General features: G+C 40.2%; 2 protein-coding genes across 4 annotated transcripts; one reads left to right on the top strand and one right to left on the bottom strand.

Annotated features, from left to right (window-relative positions):
- Nucleotides 1-1,438: 1,438 nt before the first annotated feature.
- Nucleotides 1,439-3,590, bottom strand: LOC118776252 (cytochrome b-245 chaperone 1 homolog). The gene is made up of 7 exons (XM_036526436.1): nt 3,512-3,590; nt 2,888-2,975; nt 2,722-2,763; nt 2,520-2,593; nt 2,255-2,351; nt 1,889-2,033; nt 1,439-1,597 (listed from the first exon to the last, which is right to left on the bottom strand). Exons 2-7 carry the CDS (start codon nt 2,973-2,975, stop codon nt 1,459-1,461), a joined length of 585 nt encoding a protein of 194 aa, XP_036382329.1. The 5' UTR covers nt 3,512-3,590; the 3' UTR covers nt 1,439-1,458.
- Nucleotides 3,591-4,015: 425 nt separating this feature from the next.
- narf (nuclear prelamin A recognition factor) lies at nt 4,016-13,765 on the top strand. 3 transcript variants are annotated; one of them, XM_036526408.1, is made up of 12 exons: nt 4,016-4,399; nt 5,384-5,454; nt 5,689-5,754; nt 6,037-6,174; nt 7,744-7,876; nt 8,192-8,326; nt 8,837-8,955; nt 9,419-9,548; nt 10,044-10,116; nt 10,254-10,391; nt 12,523-12,680; nt 12,835-13,765. In XM_036526408.1, exons 2-12 carry the CDS (start codon nt 5,398-5,400, stop codon nt 13,077-13,079), a joined length of 1,392 nt encoding a protein of 463 aa, XP_036382301.1. In that variant the 5' UTR covers nt 4,016-4,399; nt 5,384-5,397; the 3' UTR covers nt 13,080-13,765. The 3 variants fall into 3 exon arrangements, with proteins under 3 accessions (XP_036382301.1, XP_036382292.1, XP_036382283.1); XM_036526399.1 differs by having other exon boundaries at nt 5,686-5,754; XM_036526390.1 differs by lacking the exons at nt 4,016-4,399; nt 5,384-5,454 and having other exon boundaries at nt 5,544-5,754.
- Nucleotides 13,766-19,477: the final 5,712 nt, after the last annotated feature.

Raw genomic sequence — 19,477 nt, 5'->3', positions numbered from 1 at the left:
ACCCACTAGGCACTGGAAATCATTTCACCAACTGCAGCTGAGTTAAATGATTTCCAACTGAGTGATTATCCTTTGCACTGCTACTTCTTCTTTTAAACGTTTTTTTTTCCCTGGACATCTTAAATGTAAAATATTTGTCCTCTTAGCCATCTGTTAATTAAATTATGGCAACATGCAGGGAAATAACCTTTTGCACAGCTTTGAGACATTTTAGAAACCAGGGATGCTGGGATTTTCCAAAAGACCCCCTGGAAAGGGTAGAAACCATCTCTCTTACATTATAGAAGATCAGATAAGTCTGTCAAAGACTAAGATTTTCATGGAATTTTAGGATGAAGATGCACAAAACAAGAGGAGGAATGAGAACAAGACAAAGGAAAAATATCAGAAAACCTTTACCTGAAAAAAAACATGGAAAACAAAAAGGGACATGTCTAAGCAACTGACAGTCTGACAAAACAGTCATTTTAATTATTTACTCTAACATGCTCTTACACTTGAAAAAAGGTATTCATTAAATCCTGTAAAGAGGTTTTCACAATGACGTCCTGAGAATACGCACCCAGGAACACACACAAACACAAAATACTGAAAATCCGATAATTGGCCCCATCCTTTTTAAGGGGCCTGTCGGCACACTAAAGGACACTTTTATTATTGTCACTTACATTCCTTTTGGTTGTTGAATGTAACATTGAAAATATCAGGACTAATTTACTGATGTCTTTATTGAATGTACGTTGACTTCTTAAGTTATCTCATATACAGAATGTGTGGAAATTCACATTCCACTGCACTGCCAGAAGGCTTTGTTAACAAGGAACTAGTAATGCCCATGTGCTTATGACATCATCCATTCTGTCCAAATCCACTGCTTCCGCATTTAAAAGAGCAGCAGGTGTTGAAGGTCCATGTAACTGAAAATTGTGAACAAGGAGAGGACCAAAATCCCTTTTCTCATAGCCAAAAGGACTGGCCTCCTCACTATCCCAAGCATTACTCAATTCCTTCTTGTAAATAAAAGGCAATTTTTCCACAATTTGATTTCTTGAATATTCTTCTTGATATTCTTGAAATTTCGCATGCTCATAACTTGATTGCATTTTATACTTGCAAAGAGGGATACAGGAGGAAAGTGCAACATGCGGGTAGCCTCTGACTTAAAATACTGTACAACCAAAAGCCAAGGTTGTTTTTTGATGTACAATAAATATGCCAAACAGTGAATTATATTTCTGTTATGGGAAATGCACATTGGCTAAATTTAAGACTAGTTAAAATGACCAATACATTCTGGAGGACTGTCAGGAGTCATTGTAAAATGGAATGTATTCACAGAGGAAGAGGGTCTGTAGATGGTGGAGGGTGCATTGTCTAGTGTCCTGGTTCATTCCAGACACTGGTTTCACCCTTGACAATCCCCATTGTCCAACATAGTGTCAAAGGTCTAGGAAAAGGTCAGTGCTCATCAAGACCCTCTGAGTTACTGCTGTCATCATCGTCATCCTCCACATCATCTTCTTCCTGTTCCCAGCGCTGTCGCAGCTCCTCCAGGCCTAGAAAGCGCTTCAACAGGGCAGCAATTGCATCCGCATCACTGTAAAAATAAATTAAAACAGTTAGTAACTGTTTTAGTGACTGCTTATTTTAATTATAATTTTTTTTATAATATTGTTATGCCTGCATGAGATTGATATCCAGAACAGAAAGCAAAACTGTGGTTAGAGAAACACAGACACAGATTTAAAACTAAATAAACGTTCTCAGTTTCAAATTATCACTTTAACGACCACTGTAGTTCCCTGGACTGCTCCAGTGGACCTGTCTCTGTGGCAGTTCTCCAGCACACCTGTACAGTGCCTCCAGCCACTATCGCATCACTCCTTACCTGCGTCCTCCTAGCGTGGCGCTCTGCGTGAGAGGGTGTGAGAAGCCTGTGGCCAGTCGCAGCACCACCAGGTAACCTTTCCCCAGATAACGCACCTTCTCTTCCTCCACACTCACATCCCGCAGGTGACGCATGTCTAACACCACTGAGACAGAGGGGAGGGGCAACAAATGCGCTGAAGAGAAGGTCCAGATAAGCAAAGAAGGCTTTTTGGAGAGTTCTGCCTAGCAATAGTCAACCAGTGAGATGGGCTTTGTTGTGCAGGAGGTGTCTTAAGTTTCACACATTCCCACTTAAGTTACAGGATTACTGTCTACAGGTTCAGGTGAACATCCTTGTTCAGACACAGATGCAAGTCATGCTCACCTTTCTCCTGACCTCTCCGCCACAGGGTCAGTATCCTGGCATACAGACTGAAAGTCTTCAGCTCTATCAGGTTCTTGGATTTGTCAAATACAGCCTCCTTGAAACACAGATAAGTCTATAAGTTAAACAGTAATGATTTAAACACTCGTATAAAAAACTCATTTATTTAGTAAGTCAATGTGGCTGAGTAAAGACATGTCCATCAAAGCACGCTACTGCTTTCAGAAACCGGGTGGTCTTATGTGTGTGTATTTTTGTCTCCTACCTCCCATTCCTCCATGTTCTGCACAGCCACAAAGAAACAACCTGTCACATAGAACAGCTTCCATAACACACTATCTGCAAGGGAAAGAAGACACAGGCAAACACCTTTATTGTAACTGTGTAGCTATTCCTGATCCACAAATTAAATAGCAGCTTTTATACACTGAAAGAATTAATGCACATTTTGGGTGGCAGGTGTTCACCTGAACTGTAGTATGCTGCTGCCAGGCCGACTGAGGCTATACCTGGAATCAGTCAAAGAAGAGTGGTCAGCGTGAGCAGGCAGATCTGTGGGCCTCTACTGTGGCAACAATACTGCATACCTACATGGTGCAGCACCACACTGATGATCCATCAGTACTCACATACCAACAAGCAATGACCAAGAGCGAACCCCAGGTGACCTCTTCAGGTGTAAGAGATCGGCAGTCTGTTCTTCCACCGTCATATACCCCATCTACATATGGGGTATGGGGAAAAAAAAACAGATGAGCATATTTAAATGAATGAAACTCAGCTGACTGCAACTTGCCAATTTATGATTAAGGATGTCGCAAACAAAAAATATATAAATATGTGTAATTAACGGCCATTAAATCCTTTCTTTTATTTTGTATGAAATTATTCCACGTTTGTCTAATACTGAGGTGTTTCAAAGTTCTCCATTTTGTTGACAGGGTACTTGAAAGTGGCCTATCTCTTAGCTAAATACAAGGAAGTAGTTTTTCGTACAATTAGTTACACGTAGTTAATCCACCCTATCAAACCCTATGTCAATTTTTTCACCCTGTGATTAGCTAAGTAACCAGCCAATTGTTACTATTTTTAAGGAGGCTACACGCTGATTCCCCATTGTCCATTTGTCAATTTAGTTAGTGGTTAGTCTAGAGTTAACAGATTTTAGCCGGTTACTACTGGTAGTCAGTTACTTTCACTTTCCAAGGACTGGAAAGAAAAAAAAACTTCAAAGCGTATCATGAATCATCATCTTACCTTTTTTATATGTTCGGAACAATGCTCTAAAACGTGCTGTGTGTTTTCAATTTCTGACAATGAAATGCACTTTCACGCGCAGAATAAGGAAGCGAGAAAAACACAGATACATACTAGGCGGGTTCTACTTCCTTCCTGGGACACTCAAATTCTTATTGGCTATTTAAAAACATGCACTTCCCCCATTTCCTTCTGCTTGCTGTGGAATGTGAAGATAGAAAAGTATGCAGTTATCGCACTACGTAAAGCCCGATTGCCTATATCGCCTCCTGTATCTGACAATGTAATTTAATTTTATTTTTTATTAATTACATGCTGAAAACGTGCGCCCAAACTGCATGTAACGCTCCTCACTAGCTTGTACGTAAAAAAAAATAATTATAATATCAGGTCCCGTGTGAGCAAAAAAAAAGGTGTAGCTAGGTAAGTTAACAGAAAAATACGAAAAAAGTGTACTGCAGGCATTTTGATCCACCCATTCTTGGGTGACCGAGTGCCGCGCAGGCGCTGTCTCTTGCCTAGAGGACACAATGGAGCCTACCGCACAATAAGTCCCAGTACACGCGATCTTTGGTTGTTTCAAGCGGTCATCGCGCAGACTTTTTGTCAAACGTGGACGCTGGTTCTTGCGCTGCTGTATAATATCTACTATACAGTCACGGCTTCGCCAATAGGTTGTTTTGGGATTACACAACGCGCAGGTGTTAGCAAGAAATCAACTGTTACACATGTAATATAGCTAGCTAGCTAGCACACAGCATGAACGTTATTATAGCAGCCAGCTAGCACTACACAGTCTCAGAGGACCTCTCCACACTGGTGCAGTCTGCACTGTCTGGCGGCCTTTGTCAAAAGGCAGATGGGTACATGCTTCTGTAATTTAAATCGGTGAGTCACAGCTTTAAATTTTACTTATCGGTTGTTATAGGCAGTTAGCGCTTGTGTACTCTGAACACATCTTCCCTAGCTTGTTCGGTAGGTCACCCGCGGCAACTTAGCCTATATCGGGTTAAAAAAAATCTGTTCTCCCCTTTACATTTTCATTGTTTCCAATCCGAATAATCAGAGTCGATTGATATCTTTAGATAGACGTTTACATTTTGTATAATTGCTGTTTGTTCGAAGATATTTTAACGTATAATGGACCTGATCGCAAGTTTACAGTCTGACTTTATGTGATAAAGCTTTTAAACATCTTATATTTTCAGGCAAAAATACATATGTTTTGTACGGCTCTTTTTACCCAGTCATTGCCTGGGAACAATATCTAATCTCCACATAGAAAAGTCGTCTTTTAAGAGCGGCTAACTTGATGGCCGCGTTTGACAGCTGAATGTTTTTGTCTTCGTTGCAGTCTTTGTTGCTGTTGGAGTCAAACGTATCAGCATCTGCTCAGTAATTTAATCTTTTTACATTGTATACAGCATCGTTGTGATTGAACAGAAAAGTGCATTGTCATTCAATATTGTCACGTAAAGCCTTAGTATCGCCGTCTTCCTCCAGTTTAATTTACTTTCTGTTTACTAGCATGCACATTCTGATTGGACTGTACTGGGGAAACGATGCAGATAGGGCGGAGTTTGTATCAGCCACTTTGCGCTTGGAGTGCCTCACGTATGCAGGCACAGCGGTACAGTGAACGTAACCGCAGAGAAATTGTTGCTATATTGCGGGGTTTATGATTGACTTTGTTAGCCGAAACGCAATTAGTAATATTAATAGTGCTTATTTATATAGCACCTTTCATACATTAATCGCAGCTCAAATCGCTTTACAAATAAAAAGACATACAAAATGTTGATAATACAGAATGCATCAGCTGGAAAGTAATTAATGGAGCCATCAATTGTATTCTTCACATTTGGTTGGCAGAGTCTCTAAAGAAAATGTCAGAAGTCAATATAGGAAGGCGAAAAGAAAAATGTGAGAACTGCTCCAAGCAGGTAAGACACATCCCTATGTTTTGTGTAAACTAAAGGCAATTGATACCTCTCCAGTGACATGCCAGTACTAGTGTTACAGTTTCTCTTCGTGTTCACTGTTTTGGTATGAAATCAGTTTTTCTGTATCATCAGCCAGGCACGTTTTTTTTTTTACATAAGCGTTGTGCCTGCCTGTGTGTTTATTTTCACCTGTTGCTGTATTTCTTTTCTACTCAACTGAACCATGGACAGCAGTGCAGCAAGAAACAGAGCGATGAAGGCTCAGACTCCCTGCGGGAGAAGGCTGTGGTCAATGGAGAGGTAGGGGAGGGACAGGAAAATCTCCACAAAGGCCGTTACGTTTTTCCTGTCATGAAGTAACTTCGTTTTGCTTGAAACCGATTTATTGATGGTCCAGAAACCCGAGCAGTTATCGCATGTTTGGAAGCTATTCTTTACTCTGGCCGGCTGATAGAAATATGTCAGAGAGCACATGGTTGCATGCGTTGTCACATTTGGTATGTGTACAGGCATTGTGCATTAGTCACACTAGGTCGGTTTCTGTGGTTTGTCTTTCTCTTAGTCTTTCTCTCTGTCCTCCAGGTGAGTGAACCCCCGCATGTGCAGCAGGTGTTGCTGAGCTCATGCTTGTCCTGTGAGGGTTGCGTGTCTGAGGAGGAGAGCCAGCGCATCTCCCAGCAGAACCTGCAGGAGGTCAAGGGAGTACTCAGCCTCAACAAGGTACTACAAGGCCTCCTTCTAGTGTCCTCGTTACATATGGGGAATGTTCTGTACTTAAGCTGGAGCATGGGGATCTCTTGAAAGACTGATTACGCATACTTGCAGGTCTCGAGGCGAATGGTTAGATTTATAATTAACAATGAGATGGTTCTAATGGAACTAAAGAGAACTTTGAAGGCCAGTTGTTTGTGGTGTGACTAATAGAGTCTAACATAGGTTAGCCAAAGAGTTTGCTAGTTGATTGATTGCAAGGCACCTTAGTCAATCTTAGTGAATGTTTTTTTTTTTTAAAGAATATCATCCAGTAGCAGAATAAAATTTGGTTGTGAATTGCATTGTGAGGAATGTCAGCCTAGTTGTCGTTATTTTCGTGGAGGAGGGTCTCCAGACCTTGTTCAGTATTTTGGCAGCAGTGTTTTGTAGTGGTAAGGAGCAGGGCTCATAATCAAGAGGTTGCTGGTTAGATTCCGTTTTGGGGCACTGCTGTTGTACCCATAGGCACTGCAGCTAACCCAGTTGCCCCAGTAAATACCACACTGTATAAATGGATGAAATTGCAACCTATGCAAGTCATTCTGGATAAGAGCATCTGCTACGGCTATACATTGCCAAAGCACAGCACCATCTGGAAGACTCTCACACATTAGTTTGAGACTTATGAGCTCGCTTGCTGTTAAACGAAATTAAAGTAAGTGCTTGTCTTTGACATTTTGTAAATATCAGTATAGTTGGTCATTGGTAACTGTTTTGTGTGTATTTTATTTCTCATGACACAATAATTTAAATATAAAATGGTTAAGTAGCTTGTGCATGTCGCTTAATATGTCTTTTTTGCATTAAATGATTAATTGTTTATTTAATGGAAAGTTACTCTGCCTAAATAGCTAAAAAGACCTTCACTTTACTTGTTAGCTCCCATTCATCTAATGTTAGCTAGCTAGCCAGGTAGGTAATATTTAATATGACTTGTATTTACTGTTCTTATTTATATTAGGCTGGCTTGAATAACACAGCTTACTGTTCTTCTTATTCCCTCCTACTACTTCTTCTTCTACAACTACTTCTTCTTCTATCTGTTTTTCTGTACGTAACTCATCCTACAGTTTTTCAGCTACAATCATGAGCAAAGCTTGTGACTACTAGCTCCTACCATGCTTGGCTTTTTCAAGCCAACTTAGTTTGCCTCCAGACATACCTTTTTAGTTCATCATGCACCTGTTCCTGTTTAAAATGTTTAATGTTAGTTTACTGGCTGTCTAAAGTAAACTAGTTACCTAATGCTAGACTCTTAACAAATGGCATACTAACTTATGACAATAAGAGAAATGTGCCATTATTTTCCCTTTCATTTACAGCATAGCTAGTTAACATGTACAGAGTTTTTTTGTATGAATGTCTGACCCTGCTGAAGCCTTCCTAGCTATAGATTTCTCTCATATGTGTTTTTATTGTTCACTGTAACTTCAGCTTGAACTGGTTGTAGGTGATTTATCAGCTAACTAGCTTCAGTAGTCATGCTACCTTTAGTCCTTAAAAGAGCTCAAATATTTTTCCCCTTTTTCACGTCAGCGGTGCGATGCCTCAAAACACAAGGTGCTGGTGGTCTCTGTGTGCCCCCAGTCTCTGCCCTTCTTCGCTGTCAAGTTTGGTCTGGGCATCCCAGAGGCCACACAAAAACTCTGTGGCTTCTTGAAGAGCTTGGGTAAGTGCAGAGTGTGGATATTGGTGAGCTGGGAGTGGAGGAAGGAGTGAGTCAAAACGATGACTGGCTCTACCCACTGGAAGAGATGGAGAGTCAGTTGAATCTAAAAGTAGAGTATTGCTCTCTGAATTTTGCAATTGTGGGGGAATGTGGGCGACTGCATGTGTGCACATATATGAGATTATGTGTATCTTGTATGCGAGTGTAAGCACTTTTTCAGATGTGTGAGAATGAAAGTGCATGCTTGGTCTTGCGCATGTGAAAGCATATTGCCATAGAGACCTTCATTGTAATGACTTCCTCTCTCCCCTTCAGGAGTTCATCATGTTTTCGATACAATGCTGGCAGCTGGCTTCAGTATCCTGGAGAGCCAGAGGGAGTTTGTTCAGAGACACAGACGCAGGCACCACGATTCTCATGCCCTCCCTATGTTCACATCCTCTTGTCCAGGTAACCCACACTAGTGAGAGTCAGGGACACAGAATCTGTTCAGGCTGATAATTATCTGCTTTAATGTAATTACAGTGTTGTTTATTCTGTAACCACATGACACTTGCGTAAACAAAGAAGACTTGTGGAATGAAATAAATTGCAAGGAAACTTTGAAGAGGGTATTAGAGTGAGGACAGTGTAATCTCCTGAGAGGAGGTGTGACAGTGTAGAGATAGCACAGCGCTCCTGGGGGAGAGAGATAGAGGTGGTGGGGTGACTTCACACCCTTTCCTGGAGATAGTTATGCTGGAGCTCTGTGGCCTCACTCAAGTGCTCTGTAGACCTCTTTGTATCCCTCCATTCGGTCTGTGCTCTCACTTGAAATATGTCACCTTGCTAACTAGAAAACAAGCAAGTTCAAACCTCTTAATTTAATTGATGCAAGTAGCCACAATCTAAATTGACTCTATCACTGTGTGTCTTTTTTTGCATTGCGTATGTTTTGTCTGCTTTTGTGTTTGTGTGTAGGATGGATACGCTATGCAGAGCGGGTTTTGGGTAGTCTGGTCACCCCACATATATGCACAGCCAAGTCCCCTCAACAGGTCATGGGCTCTCTGGTCAAAGATTTCTTCACAAGGCAACAGGTCAGCTCCCTCACTTTACATTGCTGTCCTCAGGGATGGAAGTGGCACTCACAGTGCGTGGCAGATTCAACTGTGGCTTTCACTCAGGACTCTTAACTTGCTTCCAGCTTGTACTGGAGTTGCTCAGATTAAAGGGCATTGCAAGTGTTATTTCCATTCCTGTGTCACTAATTATATAGTTATAACAGAAGGCAGCAGTTTTAGTCTGTCATTAAGTGATAATGAAAAAGTACTCCTTGAAGGTAACTTATATAACAAAGCTAAATACACCTCATAGTGCTGCTCTGAGTTTCAGGCGATTTCTTTTAAAGTTATGTTTTTCTACTCTGCTATTACGTTGTATTACTTCCTTGCTGATTTTTGCAGGTGAGTGTTTTGGCGGTATTTAAGTCATGGCAGTCTGTAAGATGTTATGAGGCAGAATACTGTAAGTGAGCCAGTGTGTTGTGCTGTATTATGACAGAAGCTGACCCCGGACAAGGTCTTCCATGTGGTGGTGGCCCCCTGCTTTGACAAGAAGCTGGAGGCAGTGAGAGAAGAGTTTTACAACAGCGTGCTGGAGAGTCGTGACGTCGACTGTGTGCTCACCTCAGGTCTCAGTGCCTTCCTTAGTCACGCTCCTGCAATCTGTTACTCTAGCTTTGCCACCCATCTCACACAGCTAGCCCACATTCCTCTTTCACTACCAGTCACACCAACCATTTCAGCCTCCTAAAATATCTGTCTCACCTGTCTCACACTCACTGTTCACACATCAGTTCAATAGTGGCATTTCTGTCTCTCGCTGTGCCTTGGGGCAGTACAGGTTGTCTGACTTTTCTTTTTATCTTTCTTCACCCGTCACAAATTCTGTATCTTTCACCCACTCTTGGTCTTTCACCCTTTTTTGTATTTGGTAGTCTCTTCATCTCTGTGTCCTCCCTTTTTTGATAGGAAATGTCTTTGGAGTTAATAATGCTTCGAATGCTCCCATATTTTCAACTTCTTGACCTTAATTATTAATGAGAGCATTTCCTATGACCATTTACATCCATATTACAGTAACGAGTCATGTGTCATTATTGTATCTTATGTATCATGTGTTTCAGGAGAAATATTTCATTTAATGGAGGAGATGAAAGTGACTGTTGAAGACGTGGATTCCGTCCCTTTAGATCACGTGTGAGTTCTTACGCCTTTCTTCATGGGCGATTCAGAGAAAGGAATTGTACTTAAAGGAGATTTTAAACCCCGCTAAAAATAAAGTTCGCTTTGTATGGACATGGTAGGGTGACCTCATTGTGTGTGGCTGTGTCCAGGTTTGGGGAGGCCGACGAAGCAGGCCTTGTGAGACACGAGGGCCGAGGCTCGGAGGGCTTCCTGGAACACATCTTCAAATATGCTGCCAAGGAGCTGTTTGGCTTGGAGGTGGAGGAGATAGTGTATAAGACACTCAGGTGAGAGCCTGGAGTCAGGTGGGAGCTGGTGAAACAGGATGTATGAACATTCTGACAGTGTCTCCACTTAGAGGGTCTAAGGTTAGGTCACAGGATCTCTCTTCAAAGCAAAGCTAAATGGTAGTCCACCAAAAGACACAGGAGGTCAGGTTGTTTTGTTATATTTTTATTAAATCACTGGGTGAACATCACAAATGGTAACACTTAGGTCAAGAGCATTTACTAAAACCTTTCAGATCTGCTGTGATGTCTTTAAATTTGCTGAAAACAGTTTTTAATATTAAGCTTACTTTATTGAATGCATATTGAAAAGTGTGTGAGATCTGGAAGGTTCTGCTGTTTACTTAAATGCTCCACAGATGTAGGGTATTTTCAGATCTTTACAGCATGTTGATCCGCAATGTAGTTTCCCTAGTAAGAAGGATTAGTCAGGATGATATTACATTAATGCCAAATTCTAAATGATCTTTGTCCCAGATTAGAGATGCCTGCGAATAGCTACTTGTTTTACCTACCTTGTAATGTTTGATTTAATTCAGTGCCGGTATCATTTGTTACTAGTGATACTAAGTTCCTTCGATTAATCATTCAATAAAACTATATTTGTTACAGCATATTTTTTCAAGTGAATTGTCACTGAGTGAGTTTTACAGGGGCAGTGGAAAACCTGAAAACCCAGGGCCAGCTAGGGGAAAGCTATAACATGGTGCCCTGACTTCAGGAAAAGGCAGTTGAGACCTCTTGAAAATGGTGGAATAGAAATATTTGAAAGCCAGTAAATGAAAATATCCATCAGTTCACTGTGAAGTCTATATTCTGTCACATGCCCAGAAGGCAACCTGGTGGTGGACTCTGACAGGCTGTGGTGGGTGCAGGGCTGTCACAGGTTTTTAATACTAGCTAATTAATAAGATAACCTTTTTGCATATAAAAGGTAAATTGATTTGTGCTTGGATACCTACGCAGCTACATAGCAAGCAAGCTAAGGGAGCCTTGAGAAATTACAATATTACTCATTTCTGAGGCCAAAGGTGATTTCCTTACAATATGCAAACGTAACTTAATTTTTCTGTATTTTATGCATGTAATACCTTGGTAATTAATATTAAATTTGTTGTTGTGTAAGTCATCAAGCTGCCATTAAGCTAACATTTCTGTTGGAAAACAGGTTAGCCTGTTGTTTGTATGAGAATTGTTGTATGCTGATGTGAATGGGGTTGTACAGATCCTGGCAGGCTAGCTACATCTTTTGTTATTGCAGTCCCTTTTTGAAGGGATGAAAGTGAATTTAATTTCCTTCATTGTGATGAAAGGAGAATGTGTGATGTGTGAATAAATGAATGTAATGTTATGCAATGTAATGTGGACAATTGGCCAATCTGTTGTGCAGAACAATAGGCTTTAGTATCCATCGCAATTAATCAACACAGATGTCAACCCAAACAATAATCTCTTTTAGTGTTCTTAGCCCCCTCATGTTTGTTAGGCGCTCTTTCCCATTCATTTTTACTAGCACCAGTCCTAGTACAGCTTTGCCATGAGCAACACAGCTAAATAGGTTGCGGCTTAAAGTAGTAGGGAGCTGTCTTCTTTGTAATGTTGAATTTTTTTCTCATGAAGCTTGAACTCGGCTTAATAAACATATTTACTTTGTCTAATGTTAAAAGGTTTTTGGACAACCACTATGGCATGTAAAAAACTATAGGGTTTTGTTTGTATTATACAAGAGCAGAAATTGTGTGGCAAATCACAGATGACAAAACATTTATAGAAATATAAAATACTAATGGAATTATAGATCATATGTGCCATTTTGTTTTTTGCTTCTCATTCATATTTTATTGTGAGTTGAATATCATGCTTAAATAGTGTTGTTTTTTATGACCAATCAAATATGCCATAATTAAAAATGATTTTTGGGGTCCCAATTTTAGTGGTGGCTGGGTCATTTGCCAGTAATGACCACCATCCCACAGCTTAGAGGATAGAGATGATTAGGTGAGCCAGGGTGTCTGCAATTTGCTGAAATGACATTAGAGAGGTGCCCATTTTCCGAGTGGCAACTGCTTCCTGACTTGTAGTGAGGGGAAAAGAAACCGTCACTGATGCTGATGGTCTACGTGTGTCCCAGGAACCGTGACTTCCAGGAGGTGACTCTGGAGCGTGATGGGGAGACACTGCTGCAGTTTGCGGCAATCTACGGGTTCCGCAACATCCAGACACTGGTGCACCGCATGAGAAAAGGCAGGGTGCCGTACCAGTTAGTGGAGGTGCTGTCCTGCCCAGGTGGTAAGCACAGCCTGTGTTGTCACTCTCACAGTTCTAATTGGATGCCTTGATTTACTCGTGTACTCGCAGGAGAGAATGACCGGGGATGATTAAGAAGGTTAAGGGTTTCTTCTTCTCTCTTCTCACCCCACTTCCGCACCGTCTCATCCTCCAGGCTGTCTGAGCGGGCGTGGTCAGTCAGAGGGCGAGGGAGGTCGTGTGGATAAGGCCCTCTCTCAGCAGATGGAAGAGGCCTACAGCAGTTTGCCTGTGAGGCTCCCGGAGATGAATCCTGAGCTTCAGCGGCTCTACCAGGACTGGCTGGAGGGCCAGGACTCCCCGCGCACACTGCAGGCCCTCCACACACAGTACTCCCAGCAGCGGCAGCCACAGACCCTGCCGCCCGACATCCAGTGGTGAGGGGAGCGGCAGGCCCCCGCCCAGAGCTGCTGCCTGGCCCGGAGTTCCACGCACAGCAACAGCACACCTCGCCCGCATGTTGCCGTCGGTTATATCCGGGAGCTCTTTTGTTTTTGGGAAAGGCACATGACAAGAGGTGCTCCCTTGCCAAGCATCTGGAGTCATTTCCCATGTAACACATCTACTAAATGAGTGATATTCCATCATCTAAATCAGCAATAACCCTGAAATAACCCATAAATGCTCAATGAAGGTTGTCTGGGGATGAATCAAGCCGTTTACATGGGTTGAATGTAAGTGTGGAAGTATGAGTATGAGGTGGATATCACCATTGCATCCCAGTTAAATGAAAATCCACAAAACGTCCAACATAAAGTAATTATACTCAGTGCTGTTAAATGTATGGTGATTCTTATATGTGTTACAGAAAGCATACTGTGATGTAAGACTAAGCTAGGCATTGTCCACTGGGCTCATCCCAAAATAGTAATATTTTAAGTGGTCCTTGCATAATTGCAACCATGGAAGTCAGGTTAGCAACAAGTGGTTTGTAGTTGTTCTCCCAAACTCACACCATTTCCCTTGTTGAAAATAAGGTGTCATCAGTCTTGTCACCATTTTCTAATGTTGTCCATCAGAAGTGCTCAAAGCAGAATACATCTGGTTCAGTGGTACTGAAGACAGTAAGGAGGTTTTATGTTTTTTTTTTTATTTTATTTTATCTGCTAAATGGCAGCAGAAATGTCATGTATTTTGATTAAAATATTTCAGAATGAAGGTTTGATTGGATGAAATCTTTCTTTACTGTTACAAGTGTGGATTCAACATTCTTAACATATTCTTTTCGATATATATGCCACACCTCTTGAATTGTAGTCTGAAAGAGTAAGTAAAGACCAGTACAGACCACGACTATTTTATGTTCAATTTGTGATTGATGTTCTTTAAGTGTATAATCTGACATATTTTAAGTACTGAAAACCACAATACAATATGTGTGTGTAATTGAATACCTGACCAGAATCTTCTAAAAGCATTCTTTTTAATCATTTTAATTTTTATCATACTGGTAAAAAAAAAATAATGGTTTGGGGAAAAAATGTCTGATTGCCAGTTTATTCAGTAAAATGTGTTTTGACAACAGAGACAAGACATGCTACCCGTAGTTTGAAAAGTCTTCTCCGATGTTCCTCTCGAACGTTCAATTAAGTGCCGTCCTTTAGATGTTGGACCACCGTGAGAAACCTTATCATAACTGTTGTCATAGGACTTACAACCTGAAACTTTATATCGCCACTATCCAGCCACTAGGTTTGTATCTTCACAAGTTTTTGTGGCCATACACATTTACCACTTAGCTTATGCCACTGCAAATGCTTGAAGTGCCACCAGCCTTATATCTTCTTTGCTTAAATAGAAAAACATTTTACAACTTGTAACTTTTCATAGAGTGTTAAGAGAGGGGTTGGGGGAGTCCAGTTGAAGTCTGAAAATGTGGGTTTTTTCATCTGTGCTGGAAAATAGATGGTAATCCATCTGATTTGAAAGTTTTGGGAAGTTCATTCCACAACTTCATGTCCCTGTTTATCAGGATAGCAGTATTTTGGTTGGTTGTAGATCAGTCCAGCAGACACATTCTGAATCAGCTCCAGAAGTATGATGCCACTGTCTGGGAGGCCCATCCAGAAGAGTGTTGCAGTGGCCCACTGGAGAGTACTATGGTATGTAATGAGTAAGAACTATGAGTACTATGGTAAGAAATGAGTGGATTTTACAGATGTTATAAAGAGATGGACTTTTACCACTTGTCTACCTGTTTTTGTATGTGTATAATATATAATCATGCTCATAAGCATTCTCAGTGAGGATATGTAGTTAAATGTTATGCTGTTGAAATTATTGATTTTCATTTTAACTGAATTTTTTTGATCAATTAAAATTAAAGGAAAAGCACCCAAAAGCAAAACTGAAGGGGTGCACATATTTCCTGAAAACCATTTTTTATAACACAGAGATGATTGCTGAAATGTAATCATGCATCACAAGAGGGCAGTATTAAACAGTCATAGATGTGTGTTAATGGGTTCTATCATAACAAAGGATATCTTTTTTTTTCAAGGTGTGGAAAGCCCTTATATTGGGACTTATGAGTAACTGAAAATATAAACCCAAGCTTTGAATGTGACAAGAATTTATAATTATATATTACTGTTGTACATCTACGTCAGGGGTGGCCAACCCTCTCCTGGAGAGCCATATGTCCTGCATGTTTTAGATCTCTCCCTGCTCCAACACAGCTGATTCAAATGATCAGTTTGTTATTCAGCAGCTTCAAGAGTTCATAACGAGTTGATCATTTGAATCAGCTGTGTTGGAGCAGGGAGAGATCTAAAACATGCAGGACATGTGGCTCTCCAGGAGAGGATTGGCCACCCATGACGTTGTTATGTAGTTGGTATATTCATGTGAAAAACATCCCAGAGCTTTGTTTTCCAGAGTGTATTGGCTTTTTCCAGGTAACCTCTTAGTTTGAAGCTTCAGTTATACATGTTAGATCGTAACTGCATAGTAAATAATTGATTTGTTTTCAGGCACTCTCACACAAGTATAGTTAATCATTGTTCAGTTGGCTTATGCTGTATGACTTATTGTACTAAATGTAGTTGTGCTTGACTTCATCTGTGTCACATTCTGACATTGAGCAATCCATCTTTTACAAGCTGCACACTTGTGTTTAATGAACCCATAATGCTGTTTCAACAATTCAGTTTCTTTTCCCTTTGAAATCTATACCTCATAATTCATAGCTCAGCTTCAGGTTACATCCGAGCAGCCTCAGATAAACCATTTATGTTTAGGTACATCACTTTTGTATTTTAAGTAAAAGTGGTGGTCATGGCCCCTTGAAGCCACAAGAGTGCAGTGTTGTTTAAATCACTGTTATTGTTGTTGTTATAGTGTTACAGTGTTTTTTGGGATTAGCTCAACGTGAAAAACTAGATCAGCAAGTCTGAATTGAAAATGGCTGACCTTTGTTTTTGTCAACATATGAATGCTGCATGAGCCTAAATTTCTTGTGACATTATGAATCTATGTTTATATATATATATATATATATATATATATATATATATATATATTTATATATACAGTATATGTGTGTACACACAGACAGACAGACAGACAGACACACACACACACACACACACACACATATATATATATATATATGTGTGTGTGTGTATGTGTGTGTGTGTGTCTGTCTGTCTGTCTGTCTGTGTGTACACACATATACTGTATATATAAATTTAAACAAAAATATATTAAGAGTAAATCAGTTGTCTCTTTGATATGAGAAAAAGACCCTCAGCATCCTATTGTTTCTTATTCACTGATAACCCACTGAGTGCATTTACAGGGACGTAATGCTCTTGCATTGTGTAAGGTTGTCTTCAGAACAGGAAGCTTAGAGTATGTGGATAAATTAATCATTATACCGTTGCACTCATTTCTTCCATGGTTCAATGCTTGAATGGGGCATTGTCATAGTAGCATGGTATGGCCTGGCAGTGGGGTACAGTGGTAGAGAGGGGAAATTTTGTTTTCAGATGGAAACTGAAAGTGTTCCCTCACTCCTCCCCTTTTAAACCACAAAATATAGGAACATATTTCAACTTGTTGCATTGTGCAAGAGATCTCGCTGTGAGGACTAAGACCAATTAAATCTGTGAGTTTCTGTGCATTACTTTTCTGTCTTTTCACCTGATCAGCCTTGGGTATGGGTGAGTCAGAGAGTAGGACATTATGGAGAACAGGATTAGATGCCATGCCGACAGAATTCATGGTTGGGTTATTAGTTTTCCTGTCAGAGCTGATGTCCTTCAGATCATAACTCTCAATCCTGTTTTTTGTAATTGTATGCCGTTTTCTTTTTGCTCATTGATTAAATTATAAATTAAGATGAATTCATAGAACTCTATGTCAGGCATTGTATCACAATGTTGTGGTGGTCACACAGAGAACTGCATATTTATTATGTTGAAGTACAACATTACCAAAGAACATGCAGTTGTCTAAACTTGTCATTTTATAATTAATAATAATAATAATAATAAGATCCAGTTTTATACAAAAGGAAAAGTGTTATCTGACACACAACATAGCTTCTTAAATGATAATTTAAGAATTTATTTGTACCACACTGGAAGATTTAATTGGTCTTATTTTCTTTTTTTCAACCAACCTGGGATGTTTTACTGGCAGTTTTAGCTGCAGTTCTGCATTGTGACCTGTTGTAGCTTGAGAAGTATATATCTGTATTCACAGTCTATTGTACTTTATTTATTAAGTTCTTTATTTGTGCTCCCCAGTGACCTTCTCTCCTTTGAAAGTTCTCCCTCTCCCTTCCTCCTTCACTCCCTCCCCCTTCCATTGCTCCCTCCCTCCATCAGGAGGAGAGCAGGAGAGCCATCAAAATGTGCAATAACCCACTTAGCCAAGAATTGAAGCTGATATGAAATACAGTGCCTGAGGAAATTTGGTGACATGTTGTCTTGGTTTCTGTTCTTGGTTACTGACAGGACCTCAGCTGGATTCAGTCTTGGTCTAAAGAGATAAGTCAGTTTAATTTGGGGATCAGTGATGTCAATGAGAAGAAGTAATTAATTTTAGGCAGAATGGACACTGATGAGTGAAATCCATCCCATTAGAAGCCATGTTATGGTCCTGTCATCAGAATAAGAGGGCAGGGGTGGAAATTAGTTAAATGTAATTTTCATACTGATACTAGGATATATTTTAGTCAAGCAGTTATAAATGCATGCAAAAGCTTGCCAGGGTTCGTAGTGGAGGCAGAGACCCTTAGAGTGTTCAACACCTGATCTGAGGCAATCTTAGACACACTCAAGCTTACAGCCAGAATCATACACCTAGCCGGGCTGACCTGTTCTCGTCACTAAACCTTTATCTTCTCGAGTTATTTCCTAGTCCAGTTGCATGAATTTGAGACAGATGAGCAAACAAATTAGAACCAAGAAGTGCATTTTGATTGCCGTTGCTTTTTTAGGAGTCCTCATCTTAAGGAACATAACCACTGCACAGATGATGTCAACGCTATGCTTTTCTGTCCTTATCCTGAGCCTCCTGTCAGAAGCTGGGGCTGGTGAGTGTAACCATTCTAAGCACTGAACATAATGATTTTGGAGTGAGGAAAGTTACTAGGGTTTTCCCAATGAGAACACTTAGCTCCATGATTGACCTTTGCTTCAAGGTAAAAGTTCAAGCCTGGGTCTGCAATGTCAGCATGTTTAGAGATACAGCTGTGCGTGCACGGTGTACAAACTTCTTGAGGGACCAAGAAAGGCGTACCTTTTCATCTATTTGTCATAGGCAAATATTAAAGTACAAAGCAGTACAACAATCCTAACTCAAATATATATTGGCATGTCTATCCATAGAATGTCTGCATGCTCATTTTTCACTCTTCCTCTCTATAACAGGTTAATAGAGGTAAACACTTTTTTTATACTGTACAAGTGTGTTACTCATTCCTCTACTCATTCAGAATAATACAGAAGCATTTCTTATTTGCTATTTATCATACGTGTGTTTCATCAGTGATTTAGGATACATTTATCATATTTCATAAAATGCATCATAAGTAAGTAACACTGGAATTTAGTTTCAAATTCTATGTGTTTATGCATTGTAAATGTAATGGATAGAACATGCCCAAATATCCATTTTCGTTATTGACATATATTGGTCATGTAAACCTTAAATGCAGTTGAAAGTACTAAAGACATGTATTACATTATGGATATATTAACTTCATTACTTGTATATTCAACACTGATTTTCCTTCTTTACGGCTGCTGTAGATTCCATTTCCACTGTGGGCCTTTTAGTTGCTTTGGCTGCTTTGGTTGTTTGGGTGTAAATGGAAAAAGCAGAGAGCTTCTTCTAACCACTGATCACTGGTGCCTGATGGCTCAATGCCTAAAGTCACACACTAGTACATTGGTTGACTCAGAGTAGCTATGGCTAATTAGTCAGTACTCTACAATGAAGTAATAGGAGCAAAGATGAAAGACACTGTGAAGCAGTGTATTGTGATGCTCTTTCACCACCAGAATGGAGGCTGTACCGAGGACCTGTGTGTCGGGGTTCCTTTGTACTACAGCAGTGCCACCCACTGGTACATTGGTTGGCACAGGGTAGTCATGGCTAATTAGAAAGTACTCTACAATGAAGTAATAAGAACAAAGATGAAATACAGCTTTCTGAATGTAGAATTATGATTCCACAGTATTTTTTTGTTATTTTGAGTAGGTTTACCAACTGAGACTATTATGGGAAATTCTTCAGTAAAATGCCTGCAGTCATGTATGTGCTATCAC

The sequence above is a fragment of the Megalops cyprinoides genome, chromosome 1 (genome assembly GCF_013368585.1).
Source record: "Megalops cyprinoides isolate fMegCyp1 chromosome 1, fMegCyp1.pri, whole genome shotgun sequence".
In the NCBI taxonomy this organism is placed as follows: Eukaryota; Metazoa; Chordata; class Actinopteri; order Elopiformes; family Megalopidae; genus Megalops; species Megalops cyprinoides.
The sequence above is the reverse complement of the archived record's forward strand: the minus strand, read 5'-3'. Positions and strand labels throughout refer to the sequence as shown.